Below are 19,948 nucleotides of genomic sequence, written 5' to 3' on the forward strand. Positions count from 1 at the left end.
ACTTACGAAAGTCTGTTTGACATTGTTCTCCGTTGTGCAATTTACAGAATGGAACACATTTGCAACCCATGAACTGCTGGGATATTAATCTGGAATTCAACTTTCTGCACGTGTCAGGGGATCACAGAAATCATAGCTACATTACATGGTAGTTCCACAAACATCAATCCTCTTGCAGGCAACTCGTCTGTAGCTCAAGTGATCAGCCAGCCTGAAAGGTAGCACTCACCAGGCATGAGATGTTTCAAGACAAAAGTACACCGAAGACAATTCCATCCACTTTTCTGGTATTTATCCAGCTGCTCATATTTATCCATATTTAAGCTGATCACTTTATTCATACAATCATGTTATGTAATCTGCTCAGTGGAGAAATATCATTTCAGTTCTGATGACTACCGCAATTTGCAAACTACGGAGCGTGGCTGAGATTACCTCTTTCAACATCTGCTAAGAAAAAAAAGGGACGTGGTTAGATTTTGTCAGTAAAACTTCAATAATGGTCAATACAGTAACTGCCCCAAGGGAAGATACGGCTCACCCTGAGGGGAGGCCAACAAATTGGCAGCGCTGATTGGCATTTTGTTGCTAAGCATTAGGTCATAAAAGTAACCATTTCAGTCACTGCCCCAAGTATTGTGACATCAGCAAAGTCATTGTGAAATATCTAGTGTTCAAACCTCAGCTCTGTCCAGCAGGAGATCAGCAATTTCAGTCTCTCATGTATTAGTTACAACCTCTTTAGGTAAAGACAGCAAATACTTATTCCAGGAGATGGTAAGTAGAAAACTGATGACCAGTAAGTTCAAACAGCAGTCATACAGATCAGGAAACACTGAGCAAGATGTGGTGCTTTCATCTTGAAGGCTTAGGAATAATCTAAAAGATTTAAAACTAGCAAAGTATGAAGGAGTTAGACATGAGAGACAAATTATTCCACTTATGGAGAGACCAAATCATAAGTATAACAAACCCAATAGGGAATACAGAACAAAGTGCTTTACTTTAAGAACAGTATGAATGTGGAACTTTTTACTTCTGAGCGGTTGAGGCAAACAGCATTAATCTGTACAATGTAAAGCTAGATAAATCATGAGAGAAAACGGTGGAGCTACATTCCTTGTGTTATATGCAGAGAAGTGCAGTCAAATTGTGTTCAACACAGATATGGACTCATTGGGCTAAATGATGGGTTTCTATGCTTTACAAAGTACACTCTTAAGGTAAAATAAGCAGGCGTTTAACCCAGCAAGGTGCAGTAAAATGATCGCTTTAAATGCAGTGCAAAAACAAACGTTAATCCAGAAATTTTATTTTGCCAAAATAACATGAAAATTGTTTTCGTAATAAAGGACTTATTAAAAAATACGTAAAAAATGCAAATTTCCTGCATCACACAATTGCCTTAAAGCAGAACAAAAACTCAAGTTTTTTTTACACATTTCTGAAGTCTAAGGTGCAGAGTGGCAGAATTACAAAAGGAGGTGCCCTGAGGACAAATGTTCTGACCAAATGCTCAGTACTGACCTGAGGTAGATTAACTAGCAGTAGAAAAATTAATCACGTTCTTTGGTTAAAGATTCTGATGTGATAAGCCAGATTACAAAACTACTCATATGAATCAGCTCGTATTTCTACATGCTGGGGGAGCTAGTCTTCCTCTTGCTCACATTACAGCACATCAGGATAATGCTGTATTTCCAACTAAATTGATCATTTAATAACTCATTACAAATATTTATTCCAAATGATTTATCTAAAATATAGAATTATGGAAATATTGAACTTGGAGTAATTCTGAATTTAAATTCAAACATTTAAGACCTTCAAGCTCATTTTCACACCATAAAGATTCTCCTTAACAGGTAACCACACCGAACAACTCTTGATGACCAATCAATAAAACTTCTCCAGATCACACTGATTCCTTCTTGTCTCTGGAACCAGGACAAAGACTGGAGTGAGTGAGCTTTTAAGAAAAATAAAAAGAACTTTTCTCAAAAAAGGTTCCCTCCTGTCATGATTCAGCCAAGAGTCCCGAAAGACCAAGGTACAACAGGCCTCCAATAAGCTGGCAGAGACAAATGCCAATTGGGCCTTTGGTCATGCATCTTTCATATTTAATTGTGAGGCGGAGCCCAGGTTGGCAGGTACCCAGTCATATGGAGATTTGAGAGAGAAATTCACCTTTCATAACCACGTGCAGTAATATAATCGCTAAACTGTAAGCTCAACAAGGCAAGCTAGCTAGAGACTGTTGCCAGCAACTCAGAAGCACCTGGACTAAACCTTCTGGACAGGTATTCTTCACAACATGAAAACCATCATTTCATTAAGCAGCATATCCCATTCTTATAAAACACACATGACAGTAGTATTGGTGATAGACTCTGTCACTTCCACCAATGTTCAGATTTGGTAGGCAAATAGGTCAATCCACTAATAGTTCACTTCTTAAAGTTATTCTAAGGAAGTTCCAGTTGAAAGTTTTGTAATGCTGAGGACAAGCGAATTCTACCACCCTGCACGAGTACGTCGTGAAAGCAAGTATAAATACACAGGTAGTGAATAATCCAACATTTCCTACACAACAAAACCAAGTATACAATACTCTTCAATGGTCATACAGCCTTCCAGAATTGCCCCATGACAAGATCTTCTTCATTTGAAGCTTCTAAAAAGATGGAAGGCAGCTTATAAAGACACAACTTACACATAAATTAATAGAAATTAAGAGGGTAAGGCAGAAATACACAGTCAAGATTCACGTGGCACATTAAATCACACAAAGGTTTGAGACATCTGAATCATCCAGACTTATTAATACCAATTGATTCATTTTACAGGCCTTTTATACTATACACATGTCGAAAGTAGCACTGGAAGAGGTTGCTGTATCCTACTAAACTCACCTTTACGCATTGCTAGTGCAAATAAACAAAAACATTTCGGAACATTTCACAGAAAAAGTAAAAAAAAAATTGAAAGATGAAAAATTTTAACATTAATGAACAGCTTAAAGTGTGTGCCAAAAGTACAGGCTACAACTTCAAAATATGAAAGTGGGAGGCAAATACGTGCAAACTTATTTGTAAAGACAGGAGATTTTGCAAGCTACAGAGAGCTGCAGCCTCAGTTGTAATAAATGTGCAGCTTGTCATTTGTTGCTTTCTTCTTTAGTGATTTGAGAATCCATTGCAACTTCCACACGAAAACAGTCTACCAGTTTGGTTTTCAAATGGCATACAGCTAAACAAAAAGTAACATTTTCAAGTACATTTTGGAAGGTTCAATCATTACAATGTCCAAGTACAACAAAAATGAGAACATTACAAAAGAAGGAAACTTTTATGTACAGCAATAAAACTGACCTTACAAAACACTGCAAACACAGCTGCATTATATAAATAAACTCAATCTCCAACATTATTACAAAATATTTTTTGATAAATCTTTTGATAAAGCTAAAATATCAAAAATGTTAACTGCTTTAACAGATTCTAATCATAGTTATACCAAACAGTGTGTAGGTCCTCATCTAAGAGCAAAAACCAGAACACCAACTGATTAAGATCTAAACATTTTTTTATATATCAACAGGCTTGTCATAACTTGTAAGAAAAAAAAATTATACATGTTGCATTAAGCAATATCCAAATCTTTGTCAATGTCATTAACTTCTTGAACTCTGTAGTGTTCTAGCTCCTCTTCAAGTGCAGAGGACTGACTAAGCTGATTCTGATCTTCAGACATAGGTTCCCAATAGTCATGAAGTTTTCCCTAAAATAAAATTACAGGATATCTCAGAAGTCATTCTACACTTTAAAATAAAAAAAAGTTTATTCAGCATTAACAGGAGGAACAATGTGCCAATATGATTGTGGAGAAGAGGAAACAAACATCGATATGAAACCAGTGCAAGAGGGAGGGTGATCAGAGAGTTTGATCAAAGAGCTGTCCTTTGACAGTTTTAAAAAGGAAGACAAGACAGTGTGGGTATTGGGAAGGGAAGAACAGACAGTGAGGCCCAGGTAGCTGACAGCACAGCAACAAGCAAAGAGAAGGAGTGAGTCCCAAGAGCAAAGGGACAGAGGAACAGCATTTAGGTGGTTGTATGAATGGAAAAGCTTCAGAGATTTCGGACAGGGGAAGTGAACTCACAGGTAAAGTTAACAAAGAAAACAATTATAAACCAGTTGCACTATGGGACTTGGAACAAGACACAGGTCAGCAGGGATAATATGTACAGCACAGTAATGCCATACAGGAAGATACTACAGCACTAAAGTCCAGAGGAACAGGGCAGGAGTGAGAATAAGGATTTCTAGGGGCAGCTTCAGTGAGATATGAGCGGAGGCAGGATATGTCAGAGAGGCTGGGAAGAGTGTGTGGCATCAGTGTGAAGACTGGAGGAGTGTCTTGCATGACAAGACAAATAAACCAAAGGACTGTAGATGCTGGAAAAACTCAGGTCTAGCAGCATCTGTGGAGAGAAAGCAGAATTAATGTTTTAGGTCCAGTCGCCCTTCTTCAGGACCCTTCTCCTTACCCAACAGATACAAGGTTCTTGCTTCCAGTATGGGCAATAGGACAGACTGCAGGGATGACGAGCAAACGGGCCAAGGCACCATGGCTAAGGGTGGGAAGGAAGTGAAATGCAGTAGTAACACAGGTTGGTATAGTTTTAGAGGGACAGATACTGTTCTCTGTGGCAAAGAGAGAGTTATGCTGTCTATGTGGGGCCAAGATGAAGGACATCTCTTCTGGGTTGTAGAAGAACCTGGACTGGGAGGGGAAGGACCCAGTTATTAAGGACTTTGCAAGTACCAGTGGCAGATAGCACCTGGAAAAAGGTTCTGAAGGATTATCAGCAGCTTGGGGCTAAATTATAAAGCAGAACCACCACAGTCATAATAATCACAGGGTTACTACCTGCATGATATGCAAATTGGCAGAGGCTAGAGGTGATGAGAGGTGCAAGTGCATAATGTAAAGGTTGGTGTGGGATAGATGGGTTGAGATTCATGGGGCAATTGGTCCTGGGGTAAAGACAGGGTTGTTCCACTGGGATAGGCTCAATTTGAACTACACAGTACCAGTGCCCTGGCAAATCATAATACTAGGGTTGCAGGTGGGGTTTTAAGCTAATTAGTGGAATAGGGAAAAAGAGTGAAGGGTTCAACTGAAAGATTAAAAATTCAAAAAGAATTGAGAGCACAGAGGTGCAAGTTAGTGAAAAGGCTAATGATAATCAAAACTTGTCAGGAAGGGACAGAAAATAAAAGGACAGTGCAGCAGAAATTAGAACCACAGTAAGTTATAATGTAAACAGTCAAAGCTATGCATGCATTTGTAACCAGTTAAGTTCAAGACATAATTAACGTGATGTGATTGCAAGGCAACCAGGACTGGGAACTCAACACTCAAGGGTATTCAACGTTTCGAGAATAAAGGAAAAAGGAAGTGAGGTAGTATTGTTAATAAAAGCAGACATCTGTTTCGTAGAGAGCAGTGATATTGATGCAATAGTTTATGATGTGGAATCCATTTTCACGGAAATAATGAACAAGAAAGGAAATAAGACAAGGATGGGAGTTGAGAGATCCCGATGAGTTGTCTCATTGCAGGAATAACGGAGGCATGAGGAAAGGGCGTTACAAGTGTCATGAATTGCATACTGACTGGACAACTTAAAACGGCTTGGGTGACATGGAAGATAAATTTGTAGACCACATCAGACATTGTCATATATTACGCTTAAAAAACAGTCTGGTGAGGAACAGGCTATTTTAGACCTAACTGTAAATAATAAGGTAGCAATAAGAGGAGATCCCATAGTTAAGGATCTGCTTTGAAGTAGAAGTTACAACATGGCAAAATTTCAAAATCATTTTGGGTGAGAGCAACACAGGTCTCAAACCAGTGTCTTCAACTTAAACAAAAGACAATTGCAAAATTAAGAAGAAAGTTGTCTAAAGCAGATCAGGTAAATGGACTAAGGGGAACGTCAATAGATAAGCAGTGGTAGACATGCAGACAGACATTTCACAGTGCTCAGGAAAAAATTACTTAAAAATGACTCAATGAGAAGGACCAGAGAGAGTAAGTCAGAGAGAGTAAGTCAGAGAGAGTATTCAATCAAAAACAAAGGGCATACAAAGTGGCGAAAACTAGTGGTAGGGTAGGGGATTGTGAACTTTATTGGAACAAGCAGGTGACTTAAAGTCTGATTTAAAAAAGGTAGAAGTTGATTGTGCACAGGAAAACTGTGGCCCTGAGTCTATGAAGCTGTTGCTAAGAGGGAACTGAGAAGACTGGAAGGAGATCAAGGATGGATCCTTGGGCAAACTACAGAATTGTGTGCGCTACTGGTCATGGGATTGAGGGAGTTAAGTAGAAAAACAATGCTAGAAATACTCTGGCTACGACAGAATAGATAAGAGTGGAGAAGGGCTGATCCTGAAATGGACAACACGGAAACAGTAAAGACAACAAGAAAATAGGTGTGCACATGTACACAGAGCTGCAGAGCCTCATCCTACCTCCTAATCAGTTCAATGCCTCTACCAAGGACACCAGCTTCTCCGTAACGTAAACTTCAGAGTGACAATACACCTTGGGATCCCAAATAAACTGAATCTCCTTGTATCATAGGTACTTCACCAAACTGGTGCAGTTTTAACCTTCCAAACCCACATTGTTCATTGGCAGGTCTTAGCATATTGTAATTAGACATTAGTAACACTGGTTCACTTTTCATCTCACTCAAAGTAGTGAAGGGCAATTACCAGAACAGTGGACTTCAGCTATCTCAGCAGCCTAGGATTTGCACATAGACTGTTTTGTTCAGGAGGCACGCACTTCCCATCAAATCGGTCACCAGCTTCAGAAAATACTGGTTAGTTTTATAATTCTTCAATCTAATCAAATTAAGTTTGAATGTGCTAGTGACGAGATGATAACCAGGAATCTGCAGACTTTTTGAGACTGACATTACAGATTAAATTCACAGGTACACAAACTGTGAACAACTTTTGCAACATCCATATCATTAGCCCCAAGAAACCTAGTGATAGTCCAAAAGGTTTATTTGAAGTCACGAGCTTTCGTAGCACTGCTCCTTTGTCACCTGACTATAATCTGGTATCATGTGACTTCTGACTGTCCACGATGGTGCAACACCTGCATCTCCACATCACCCATATCATTAGTCCAAGGCAGAAAGCTGTTCACATTGCGGGAGACTTCATTCTATAATTGCCCCAGAGCTGCAGCATCTTTTGTCAGTTTGCCCTACATCATTTTACCTGAAGAGGTCGTGAGCGCTGTAGCAACTCCTGCCATTTCGCGTGAGTTCTTGCTTCTAAATCTTTCACCTATACAGAAAGAATCAGCTGATTGGTTAAGATAGAAAAACATGCATTTAATTCACACTGCCACTTTCAAGTACACTGTTCCAAACTGCAATTATACTAACACGGCAAACTGAGGGAACTGACAATGTGGACGGGTACTTAACGGGATGAGTTTAGGCTAATTACCTTCTCAACAGTTTTGTCAGACATTCACACGTTGCCAAGCCCCAGATGAACTCAGTCACCGATCACTAAGTGCTGCAATAAAAGCTGGAGTTGATTTTTTTTCCCCCCCTCTGGCTGGAGCTGTTGGTTGGCAAAACCAACACCAACTCCAACCACAGCCCGAGCTACAGATCTTCGTTAAAACATTAAATCCCTCCTACTCTGCGCAAGCTGGTTCTTGTGATAGTGTCCCTAACTGAGCCAGGAGCCAAGGCTCAAATCCGATCTGCTCCAGAGGTGTTTCATAACATCTGAACAGGCTGAGTAAAATATCTGCTGTGTATAAATTCCTAGTAATGTTAAACATTATTGAAAGATTGGCTGACTGTAGAATCACATGGTTTAGCACTTGTGTTCAGTTCCAATCTTATATTTATTGCCAATTGCTAGTTTTGCGATTACACTAACTAATTTACCCACTAGGATGCAGGAACATAAAAGCAAATTTTTAAAAAATGCCTGGTGAGAGCCTCCATTTACTATAATTTGCATTTACATAGCACCTTTAACAGTAAAACATTGTAAGGCACTCCAAAGAAATATCAACAAAATGTGACCTCTGTCTATTTATGGAGAGATTCTGTCCCCATCCTTCAAACTCAACTAACTGGTAAACTTCCCTTTACATAAATGTGCCACAAACAGAACTTCCTAAAGTTGACAGCCATGCAGATCATACATGGCACAGTGAATTTCTACACAGGTCAGGGCAAGGCAAAACTGTGGGCCAACGATTTGTGTGAACGAAAGAACAGATGCTGTATCCATCATTCTTAATTTTGTTTCAGGGTTCACTCCTTTCCCCAAACATGGCCTTAAATGCTAGATATGCAGCAAGAATTAAACTTCTCTGTAGAAGGTCCCTAAAGGACCAAAGTGAAGAGAACATAAAGAAAAAGTAATTTTCAGAGCAAACAAAAGACATTTGAAATTTTAAAATAAAATCAGCTCAAGTTCTTAGTTGAGTACCTTGCTTCGGTAAAGTAGTTTAGGGTCCTCTCTTATGTCGCACTTAATGTGTTTTTCTATTTCAGCACAGAGCTGTATAAGGTGACCCTGAAGGAAAATACAAACTCATGAAAATGCTCTACACAAAACATAAAAGCTATAATGAAACATTGTCCTGACAGACACGTGGGAGAAATACAACTTACTCTGACTATCCTAATTAAAAAACATACTTGCATTATACAGCACCTTTCAATAGCAGGGAGAACCTCAAGTGCTTTACCTCAAGCTAGAAGTGCTTCTGAAGTATAGCCTCTGTTGTAGAAAATTCTGCCGCCAACAATAATTGAGGATTAACCATAAATAAACAACTTTCAATAATTTCTGAATTACCAATGCGGCCTTTATCCCATGATTAGGTAGAGAAATCAAATTTGTGCACATTAATGCAATCTCCCTCAAAGTGGCCATGCAAGTGGATAGGGTAAAGGAGATGTACGGCATGCCTGCCTTTATTGGTCAGGGAATTGAGTACAAGAGTCAGGATGTCATGCCATAGCTTTATAAGACATCGGATAGGCCACACTTAGTAGTGTGTTCAATTCTGGTCGTCTAATACTCGAGGTGCATGTATTTAAAGTGAGAGGGAGAAAATTCAAAGATGATGAGGGGAAAGTTTTTTTTAAAAAAGTGTGGTAGGAGTCTGCAATGCACTGCCAGGGCTGGTGGAGGCGACAGGAACATTACGGATGTTTAAGGAACTTTTAGGTAAGCACATGAATATGCAAGGAACGGAGGGATATGGATCAAGGGCAGACAGGAGGGATTAGCTTAATTTAGCATCGTGTTTGGGATGCCATTGTGGGCCAAAGGACCCATTCCTGTGCCGTCTTGTTCTATGTTCTAATGGCCGGATACTCTGTTTGAGCGATGTTGATTAATTGCAACGACTGATCTTGCAAAGAGTGAATGGAGATACTGGTACCTAGTGTACACGGAGTTCTACCACTGTTATTAAGCCAACAGTATGGGTTCAATTCCCGTACCATCTAAGGTTACCATAAATGTCCTCCTTTTCAAGCTCTCTCTTTGTCTGGGGAGTGGTGACCGGCAGGTCGAACCACCAGCTGTTGTCTTTCTCAGAGAGAGATGCCCTCTGGCTCTCTGGGACTATGTCACTTTACTTTTACTCCTTCAGAGCAGATATTCTAAATTGTTACAAATTAAGTTATAACCCTAAAACAAAGTTCTAGAGTCCAGCTGTTGTGCAATTCTTTAAAAGATCAACCAGCTTACTCATGTCAGTTGTCGATGGCATATTCTGGTATAGACAATCTAGCATAATGCCTATTTAATCATGTTCAAACTTTACAAATTTTTCACAATAGTGTAAAATTCCATTATCTCATTCTATGTAGTAATTGACAAAGAGTCCGTTATTCAATCGATTAACACTTAACAACTAACAATTTCTGACATTATCTTAGGTGTCTACATCCCGTGATTAGATGCAGAAATCTAATTTGAGCACATTAATGCAATAAGGGCCAGATAATCTATTTTATTCAAGGCAACTTCAGTAAAATCTATCGAAACTTGTCAATGATTGCCATCTTGAAATTGAACTATGAAGCCATGACTAGTAAATTCATCTTTAGCCAACTGTGTAATCCTCCTAGCCCACCTTCATTAAAAAATATGAAATAGAAACTTACCCGTTCACTGGGAGGAATGTGTTCTATGTGCAGCACTTCATTTGCCAAGACTAAAAGATTGTAGCACAGGTAATAGGCCTAATGACATAAATTAAACAATACTGGTAAGTTGAATATCCATTATCATTTCCAACCCGGTCAATGCATTGAATATGAGTCGGGAGGTCATGTTGCAACTGTACAGGACATCGGTCAGGCCACTTTTGGAATATTGTGTTTAATTCTGGTCTCTCTGCTGTAGGATGAATGTTGTGAAACTTAAAAGGGTTCAGAAAGATTTAAACGATGTTGCCAGGGTTGAAAGGTTTGAACTATAAGTAGATGCTGAATAGGCCAGGACTATTTTCCCTGCAGCATCAGAGACAGATGGATAGCCTTGCAGAGGTTTATAAAATCATGAGGGATAGAGTGAATGGCCAAGGTCTTTTCCCTGGCATTGCAGAGTGCAAAACTAGAGGGGCATAGTCTTAAGGTGACAGGGAGAACAATTTAAAAGGGAGCTGCCAAGGTAAGTGGTGGAGGCTGGTACAAATACAACATTTAAAAGGCATCTGGATGGGTATATGAATAGGAAGGGTTTAGAGGGATATGGGCCAAATGCTGGCAAATGGGACTAGATTTATATAGGATATCTGGTCAGCATGGACCAATCGGACTGAAGGGTCTGTTTCCACGTTGTACAGGTCTATGTCTCGAAGAGAGAAGACAAAACAATTCAAAGTCATTAGTAGGAGCACCAGCACATGGTGTATTTATGCCTCTACTCTACGCAATGTGTTTTATCACAAATTCCACAGGGTGTCTCTGCGCTAGTATGACATTGTCACTTCTCTTCTAGCTCCAATCGCAGCTAGCATTAGACTGGCGATAATGAGAAACTAAACCATGTTCAAGCCAAGCAGGAATAGAGTTAAGCGTAGGCAAACTTATTTCACATGGGACCACTGCAGCCAGCAGCGATTTCTGATATATAGTGGATCCCAAAGGTAACAGAATAGATAATTAATTCACTGAAGTCCTGTTGTTTATTACCATATGGTCTGCTATAATCAAGTCACAGCGACAGTACACTATTTGCTGCTGAAGGGGCGGGGGAGCCAATGATCAACAAATTTAAAACCACTCTAACACACTGCAATTTCATTGTTGCTACGAGAGTATTGCTAAGTCTTTCAAGAGGAGACTGTGCCAAAGGGGCTGCACTCTAAAAGCTTGAGACATTTCAAATAAACCTGTTGGACTATAATCTGGTGTCATGACTTTTAAAACTTGGTCCACACCAGTCCAACACCAGCACCTCTCCATTTATCGAGATAGATGAAGTTAAGAAGGACTGAACAGGCTTATCGATAGCCATTGTGTTAACTGATTGTAAATAATGACAATAACCAGCCTGTAAATTACAGTAAGATTCTTTAACGTGGTAATAAATTCTAACCTTTTCAAAGTCAAGATTTGTCAGGGTTGCAAATCATTGTAGTTCATTCACAATTGGCCTCACTGCACAGAAAACCGAAGTACATTTAACACACTATGGTATTGCTTAACCATTTTTGTGCAAAAATCATCTACTTTTAAGTCGTTCACAAGTTAATATCAGAATGTATTTAAAGATATATTGGTGCACTTGGAAGACCAATAAATCAATTTAGGAGGAAAATATGAACTTGTTGCTGAAAAGAGCATCATAATTGGTGCTCAAAATCAATGCCATGGTAGTTTACAACATGCCTTTTTTTAAAAAAAATTAACAAGGCCCTAATGAATAAGAAATGCCAGGTTAAACAGATTTAAAATTTTCCCAAATGGCTAAGTTGCAGGAAATGTCATTTAAGATTCATGGTCTGTTCTCAAATTAAAGTCACTGAAAAGATGGCGTGCAAGAAATATTTCCACAATCACAAATTTGTAAAATATTCGATCCTGACAATTGCACATAGACTCGAAATTTCAACTCTCCTTGGATAGGGCTAGTCCTAAGCATTCCCAGTATCTGCAGTAGTTTGCTCTATGGAAGCATATTACGGCAGCACTAAACTCACACCACACCAATGCAACTGAACTTGTGCAAGGAAAAAGTTTCTAAATTTTAAGTTCTTAAAGCATTGTGCTTGAGTGCCTGCAGAAGGTACTGTATTTGCTGATAAATAAAGGCATTGAATCCACCTTTACCCAAAAGCAGACAAAGCGCTTTAACCCTTACTGAAATTGTTTAAAAGAAGTTGAAGCGTTACCTGTTGATCAAGTTCTGTAAGTGTAGCTTCTTTTCTGTCTCCCTGCCAATTGGATTTAGCTATTTCCTCAATAGTTTTTAACAAAGAGGATGGTTTCATCATGTACAAGAATCGACACAGACTGGCGATCTAGGAGACAGGTTAAAAAAAGAATTGAAGCTTGTAAATTGTTCAAGAACTGAAATCTGTTCCAATTTGACCATCCACTCCCCCTTCTACTAGGGGCTACGTATACAACATCGTAGTTTACCAGTTCTTTAGCAGAACTCATGATTCTATCTCAAATATTTGAACAAACAGAAATTTTACGGTACAATGTATATAACATTGGTACAGATACCCCTCCAATCATTGCGCGATTGGGATGACACTTTTGTCTAGGCACTTGGCCTGCCGACATGTTACACATTGAAGGCTCGAGTCAAAGTAATTGTACAACAAACTTACATCATTCCTATGCAGAATATTTGTGAAACAAACATTTCTCTTAATCATTGATGTGTATCATAGGACCATTGCGCTCAGTTTATTCGTCTTTGCAAGTTTAATCGCCCAGATTGGAGCTGCGTTTGAAATGAGAAAGCTTGTGGCATATTGCTGACTGTGTTAAATGCTCTGCCACTCAGCTAAAGACTCCTTGAACCAGGGTCATCTTGTCACTTAATCAGCCTGGAATTCGCTTAGAATGTCATCTTACAATTTCACTGTACTTCATACATCAATTCCACAAGAATTCATTCTTGCAAGCTACTGTTCTTTTCTTTCTTGCTTTCATGCTCACTGCTTCTCGATCTTCAGCACATGTTCTCTTGTTATTCCAAACTTAACTCATTTCAAGCATTAGATATCTTTCTTTACAATCATTTCCTTCTGCTGTCTAGTCTTCCTCAGTTAAATATTTCTTATTTTATGACCCTTTTCAACACTCAAAAAATATATCAAACAACAATTTGGTTAAATTCACACAATTAAGAGGCACATGCTGCATTCTTATCTACATGTATTTACTATTGACAAAATGAAATTGTGTCTCGTACCTTCAAATCTGGATCCTTTGGTACATAGAGGCAATTCTTGTCAAGTAGTTTTGAAATTATCACCATGCTCAGGTGCCGCCTTAGTTGCCTAGAAAAATACAATTGGTCCATTACTACAGGTACTCTATGTTCGGGGTGTGTGTGTGCGCGCGTGTGTGCGTGTGGGGGGGGGGGGGGGGAGCTGGTCCACATTAGCACCAACGACACAGGCAGGAAGAGAGATGGGGATTTAAGGCAGAAATTCAGGGAGCTAGGATGGAAGCTGAGAGCTAGGACGAACAGAGTTGTTGTCTCTGGTTTGTTGCCCATGCCACGTGCTAGTGAGGCAAGGAATAGGGAGAGACAGGAGTTGAACATGTGGCTACAGGGATGGTGCAGGAGGGAGAGTTTTGGATTCTTGGATAATTGGGGCTCTTTCTGGGGTAGGTGGGACCTCTACAAGCAAGATGGTCTTCACCCGAACCAGACGGGTACCGATATCCTGGCAGGGAAATTTGCTAAGGCTGTTCGGGTGGTCGGGTGGGTTTAAACTAATTCAGCAGGGGGATGGGCACCAAAATTGTAGTTCCACTATAGAAAAGGTTGAGAGTAGGGTGGTCCAAAATAAAGTTTCAGGGAAGCAAGATGGCACCGGCAAGCAAGGAGTTGGTTTGAAGTGTGTCTACTTCAATGCCAGGAGCGTCCGTAATAAGGTGGGTGAACTTGCAGCATGGGTTAGTACCTGGGACTTCGATGTTGTGGCCATTTCGGAGACATGGATAGATCTGGGACAGGAACGGTTGTTGCAGGTTCCGGGATTTAGATGTTCAGTAAAAACAGAGAAGATGGTAAAAGGGGCGGAGGTGTGGCATTGTTGGTCAAGGACAGTATTACAGTTGCAGAAAGGATGTTTGGGGACTCGTCAACTGAGGTAGTATGGGCTGAGGTTAGAAACAGGAAAGGAGAGGTCACCCTGTTGGGAGTTTCTATAGGCCTCCAAATAGTTCCAGAGATGTAGAGGAAAGGATAGCAAAGATGATTCTCGATAGGAGTGAGAGAGACAGGGTAGATGTCATGGGGGACTTCAACTTTCCAAATATTGACTGGGAACACTATAGTTCGAGTACTATAGATGTGTCAGTTTTTGTCAAGAGTGTGCAGGAGGGCTTCCTGACACAGTATGTAGATAGGCCAGCAAGGGGCAAAGCCACATTAGATTTGGTACTGGGTAATGAGCCCGGCCAGGTGTTAGATTTGGAAGTAGGTGAGCACTTTGGTGATAGCGATCACAATTCTGTTATGTTTACTTTAGTGATGGAAAGGGATAGGTGTATACCACTGGGCAAGAGTTATAGCTGGGGGAAAGGCAATTCCAATGCGATTAGGCAAGATTTAGGGAGCATAGGGTGGGGAAGGAAACTGCAGAAAATGGGCACATTAGAAACGTGGAGCTTATTCAAGGAAAAGCTCCTGTGTGTCCTAGATAAGTATGTACCTGTCAGGCAGGGAGGAAGCTGTAGAGTGCAGGAACCGTGGTTTACGAAGGAGGTGGAATCTCTGGTCAAGAGGAAGAAAAAGGCTTATGTTAGGGTGAGATGTGAAGGCTCAGTTAGGGCACTTGAGGGCTATGAGGTAGCCAGGAAAGACCGAAAGAGAGAGCTCAGAAGAGCCAGGAGGAGACATGAGAAGTTGTTGGCGGATAGGTTCAGGATAAACCCTAAGGCTTTCTATAGGTATTTAAGGAATAAAAGAACGACGAAAGTAAGATTAGGCCCAATCAAGGATAGTAGTGGGAAGTTGTGTGTGGAGTCAGATGAGATAGGGGAAGCGCTAAATGAATATTTTTCGACAGTATTCACTCTAGAAAACGACAATGTTGTCGAGGAGAATACTGAGATACAGGCTACTAGACTAGGTGGATTGAGGTTCACAAGGAAGAGGTATTATCTATCTTCACCCTCTGAAGGATTTCTAAGTCCCCTGGGCCGGATGGGATTTATCCTCGGAACCTCTGGGAAGCCAGGGAGGAGATTGCCAAGCCTTTGGCATTGATCTTTAACTCGTCACTGTCTACAGGAATAGTGCCAGATGACTGGAGGATAGCAAATGTGGTTCCCCTGTTCAAGAAGGGGAGTAGAGACAACCCTGGTAATTATAGACCAGTGAGCCTTACCTCAGTTGTTGGTAAAGTGTTGGAAAAGGTTATAAGGGATAGGATTTATAATCATCTAGAAAAGAATAAATTAATTAGGGGTAGTCAGCACGGTTTTGTGAAGGGAAGGTCGTGCCTCACAAACCTTGAGTTCTTTGAGAAGGTGACCAAACAGGTAGATGAGAGGAAACTGGCTGATGTGGTGTATATGGATTTCAGCAAGGCGTTCGATAAGGTTGCCCATAGTAGGCTATTGTAGAAAATGAGGAGGATATAGCAGTTTGGATCAGAAACTGGCTTGCTGAAAGAAGACAGAGGGTGGTAGTTGATGGGAAATGTTTATCCTGGAGACCAGTTACTAGTGGTGTACCGCAAGGGTCGGTGTTGGGTCCACTGCTGTTGGTCATTTTAATAAATGACCTGGATGAGGGCGTAGAAGGATGGGTTAGTAAATTTGCAGACGACCCTAAGGTCGGTGGAGTTGTGGATAGTGACGAAGGATGCTGTAGGTTGCAGAGAGACATGGATAAGCTGCAGAGCTGGGCTGAGAGGTGGCAAATGGAGTTTAATGCAGAGAAGTGTGAGGTGATGCACTTCGGTAGGAGTAACCAAAAGGCAAAGTACAGGGCTAACGGTAAGATTCTTAGTAGTGTAGATGAGCAGAGAGATCTCAGTGTCCATGTACACAGATCCTTCAAAGTTGCCACCCAGGTTGACAGGGTTGTGAAGAAGGCATACAGTGTTTTAGCTTTTATTAATAGAGGGATCAAGTTCCGGAACCAAGAGGTTATGGTGAAGCTGTACAAAACTCTGGCGCGGCCGCACTTGGAGTACTGCCTACAGTTCTGGTCACCGCATTATAAGAAGGATGTGGAAGCTTTGGAAAGGGTGCAGAGGAGATTTACTCGGATGTTGCCTGGTATGGAGGGAAGGTCTTACGAGGAAAGGCTGAGGGACTTGAGGCTGTTTTCATTAGAGAGAAGAAGGTTGAGAGGTGACTTAATTGAAACACATAAAATAATCAGAGGGTTAGATAGGGTGGATAGGGACAGCCTTTTTCCTAGGATGGTGACGGCGAGCACAAGGGGGCATAACTTTAAATAGAGGGGTGAAAGATATAGGACAGATGTCAGAGGTAGTTTCTTTACTCAGAGAGTAGTAAGGGAATGGAACGCTTTGCCTGCAACGGTAGTAGATTCACCAACTTTAGGTACATTTAAGTCGTCATTGGATAAGCATATGGACGTACATGGAATACGGTAGGTTAGATGGGCTTGAGATCGGCATGACAGGTCGGCACAACATCGAGGGCCAAAGTGCCTGTACTGTGCTGTAATGTTCTATGTTGCTTAAAATTAAGCATTCTAACCCAATACAGTTATGCTTACTTTTTTTTTCCTCCTAATTCTGCTATTTTTCAGTGCTCAGGTACAAGTGTGAACTGTTGGAAGCCAACATAGGCAGCTGTAACAGCATTATACATAAGCACGATTGTATAATCGATATGGACTGCAGCAGCTGATTCAATAATTTAAAGCTGCATCACAGCACTATTTCCTCAGGAGCGATTCGGTCAATAAACGTCTGTCCTGCTAGTGCTACCTTTATCTGAGGAACAAACTTGAAGCCACAAACATGCATAGATATCAGCCATGTTGCCTTTCACGAACGTGATATCACTAGCTGATGACTGACTTATACAGGTTCCCTTCCTTTAAACAGCTTGCAAATGCAAATTTAGAAAAAAGTTTGGCAGGGCGAGAGAGAAAAGAAAAATAGATCAGCATTTAGTGAGAAAAAAGAAAACAAGTAAGAATCTCATTGTTGGTAGCAAAACTGACATTTGATGCAAAGTAACACTTGTTGTATACACCATCTTAGACCCTTTGCCATAGTTCTGAGTTTCAAAACCTACATTGAGACGCAGTTTAGAGTAATGAATATAAATTAGACTTCTTGTTCAAATTCCCAGACTTAATTTCAAAGGTAGGTTAAAGATAGTTAAAATGTTCCTCTTTAAGACTATGCCAATTTATCCAAAAAAAATCCAACCAAAACTACATTCTAAACGAAGGAAAACATGCCTGCACATTGTACAACACCAAGATAAAGCTGCTCTGATATTTATGAAAAATTCATTCAGGTACCAAAAAACAGTGCTACGAGAATTTGCAGATGGCTCTGAGCCGCAGGAAGTCAATTATTAAGATGATGTTCATTTCTGAAGCCCCTTCATTGATCATGTTGGCCTGACGAGGAAGTAACCCAGCAATCTGGCAGCTCATCATCATTATGCATTTTGCTACAATTTTTCAGAAGCCTACAAGTGCAGGAAGTGTTGAAGTTTTTCAAACACAGACAGTGTCCTGGTTGTGAAAGGTTTCTGTTCTGGACTGCTTTCAGAAGTCAACTTGTACCCAAGTTGGAGCACAATGCAGGACAATGTCAAGCAACTGTTCGTAAGTATAGGAAATCTTTCTACATCAGGTCTAAAAGGCTGAACCTCCATACGGGACCACATTCAAATCGAGGGCCTCCTACACTGAGTTGAGAGATCTTGAAGATATGGAACAAAGGTGGTTGAAGAAAATAAAATACACATCAAGACAGAATCATATTAAGTAGTAATTGGATAGGGTCAAGGAGTTAAACAGCCCATTTCTGTTCCTATCTGTTGTGGCATCTGCACGCCACAAAGTCAGGAAGTTTGACTGCTCTAAAAGCATGCAGCAGTCAGAAATAACACAACAGACATGGTAGTACAAAACTTGAATACTTGGGAGATATGTTGCCAAACATTTTCTACTTACATTCATCAGGATAAAACAGAGTTCAAATAATCATAATGTACACTACATCAGAGCGCTCAGGGAGCCTATCATTCTTGACTTTTCGTGAACGAAAGAACACACTTTTCTTCTGTCATGTAATTTATTGCAAACGTTTGAAATTTGGCATTCTTGCAATTGTCCTGATGAGCGCAAGATAAAAGATTTTGGAACATCTGCAATATACAACAGACGTGGTTCTTGGATCTGACTGGTTCCATTTGCTTTCTCCTAGGAGCTGATGTGTTGAGGAGGAGACAGACTCTAGTTGTCATTAAGAAACACTACCATTTGCAATTAGCCTCAAGCTGCACCATACATTACCTTCCTCGTGTCGAGAAATCTGGCAGCTGTTGAACCAGGTACAAAAGATTATGATGATGCTCTGATAAGTCACTTAGAATCATGCAGAGCTCGCTCATCTGTTCAAAAACAAGATAGCTTGTCAAAACCACATGCAAACGTACTCAACTTAAAAACATGAGTCATTTTGATTAACTTAAAATCTCTAGCTCTCTTACAAACATAACCCAAAAACAGAAAACTGTTCCTAACACAAATAAAAAGAAGTTTCTGGAGAAACTTGGTAAGTCTGGCACTATCTGTGGAAATAAAATAGAATTAACATTGAGTCCAGTGACTCTTCTTCAGAACTAACAGCCACTAGGAAAATGTGATATGTATGCTTATGATGAAGGGAGAGGAGAAGAGAATCCTTCCATATATTAAATAATTCAAGTTATTTCAATATAACTTGGGCCACAAAATATTAAAAATATTTACAGCAAATCTATAATGGACTACTTAGAGATTACATGTATAAATTTAATGCTTTCCAGGCAGTTAACTGCGTAACAGCAGCTTCGAGGTGTTAGTTTATCTTTACATCTCCTTGAGGTTTCCTGCTTCTAGACACTTCCGGGCACACATGCTGAGCAGTTGATGAAATACATTTTACAGGGATGGTAGTGTATAGTCACAGGGTTTTGATTATGACAACAGACTAATGATCAATTGGCTGTGACAGAGATGAAAGATGTTAGCATTACAATTAATATTTAATTACCTAGAAGCAGTGTATAGTTAAGCAAGCAATGTTGGTATCAAGTTTTTTTATTCTGTTTACATAAAAATTTGATGGTAACTCACCAATGACTCAATGAGAACAATATCCTAGGGACTGTCATCTCATCTACATCACAGGGCAACATTGTAAAACTTTCAGACAGTTTAAAAAACCCAGTGTAATACACAAAATATAACTGAGGTTCAGCATAGCCTTAACCATTCTGGTTCTAATCCCATTTCAAACATTTCAAGTAATATTCACCACTAGAGCCATATTACCCAGAACAGACAAGTCCAGAAAAGCACATCCACTGAAAAATCTTCCCCTAGCAATGATACTACAGAAATCTTTGATGCTAAGAACAGTTTTATGCAGTGAGGTTTTGAGTGCTCACTCTAAGCTTGTG

At 40.1% G+C, this 19,948-nt stretch overlaps 1 protein-coding gene across 2 annotated transcripts in view; it reads right to left on the reverse strand.

The window, feature by feature from the left end:
- Positions 1 to 1,069: 1,069 nt before the first annotated feature.
- The window catches only part of slf2 (SMC5-SMC6 complex localization factor 2), a 123,830-nt gene continuing 104,951 nt past the window's right edge, over positions 1,070 to 19,948 (reverse strand). For both annotated transcript variants that reach the window (XM_059652957.1, XM_059652958.1), the window contains exons 14-20: positions 18,798 to 18,895; positions 13,515 to 13,602; positions 12,478 to 12,606; positions 10,244 to 10,321; positions 8,550 to 8,636; positions 7,308 to 7,376; positions 1,070 to 3,780 (exon numbers count right to left, since the gene is read on the reverse strand). In XM_059652957.1, coding sequence (XP_059508940.1) covers positions 3,643 to 3,780; positions 7,308 to 7,376; positions 8,550 to 8,636; positions 10,244 to 10,321; positions 12,478 to 12,606; positions 13,515 to 13,602; positions 18,798 to 18,895 — 687 coding nt within the window. In that variant the 3' untranslated portion in view covers positions 1,070 to 3,642. The remainder of the gene's footprint in view (positions 3,781 to 7,307; positions 7,377 to 8,549; positions 8,637 to 10,243; positions 10,322 to 12,477; positions 12,607 to 13,514; positions 13,603 to 18,797; positions 18,896 to 19,948) is intronic.

The sequence above is a fragment of the Stegostoma tigrinum genome, chromosome 20 (genome assembly GCF_030684315.1).
Source record: "Stegostoma tigrinum isolate sSteTig4 chromosome 20, sSteTig4.hap1, whole genome shotgun sequence".
Taxonomy (NCBI): Eukaryota; Metazoa; Chordata; class Chondrichthyes; order Orectolobiformes; family Stegostomatidae; genus Stegostoma; species Stegostoma tigrinum.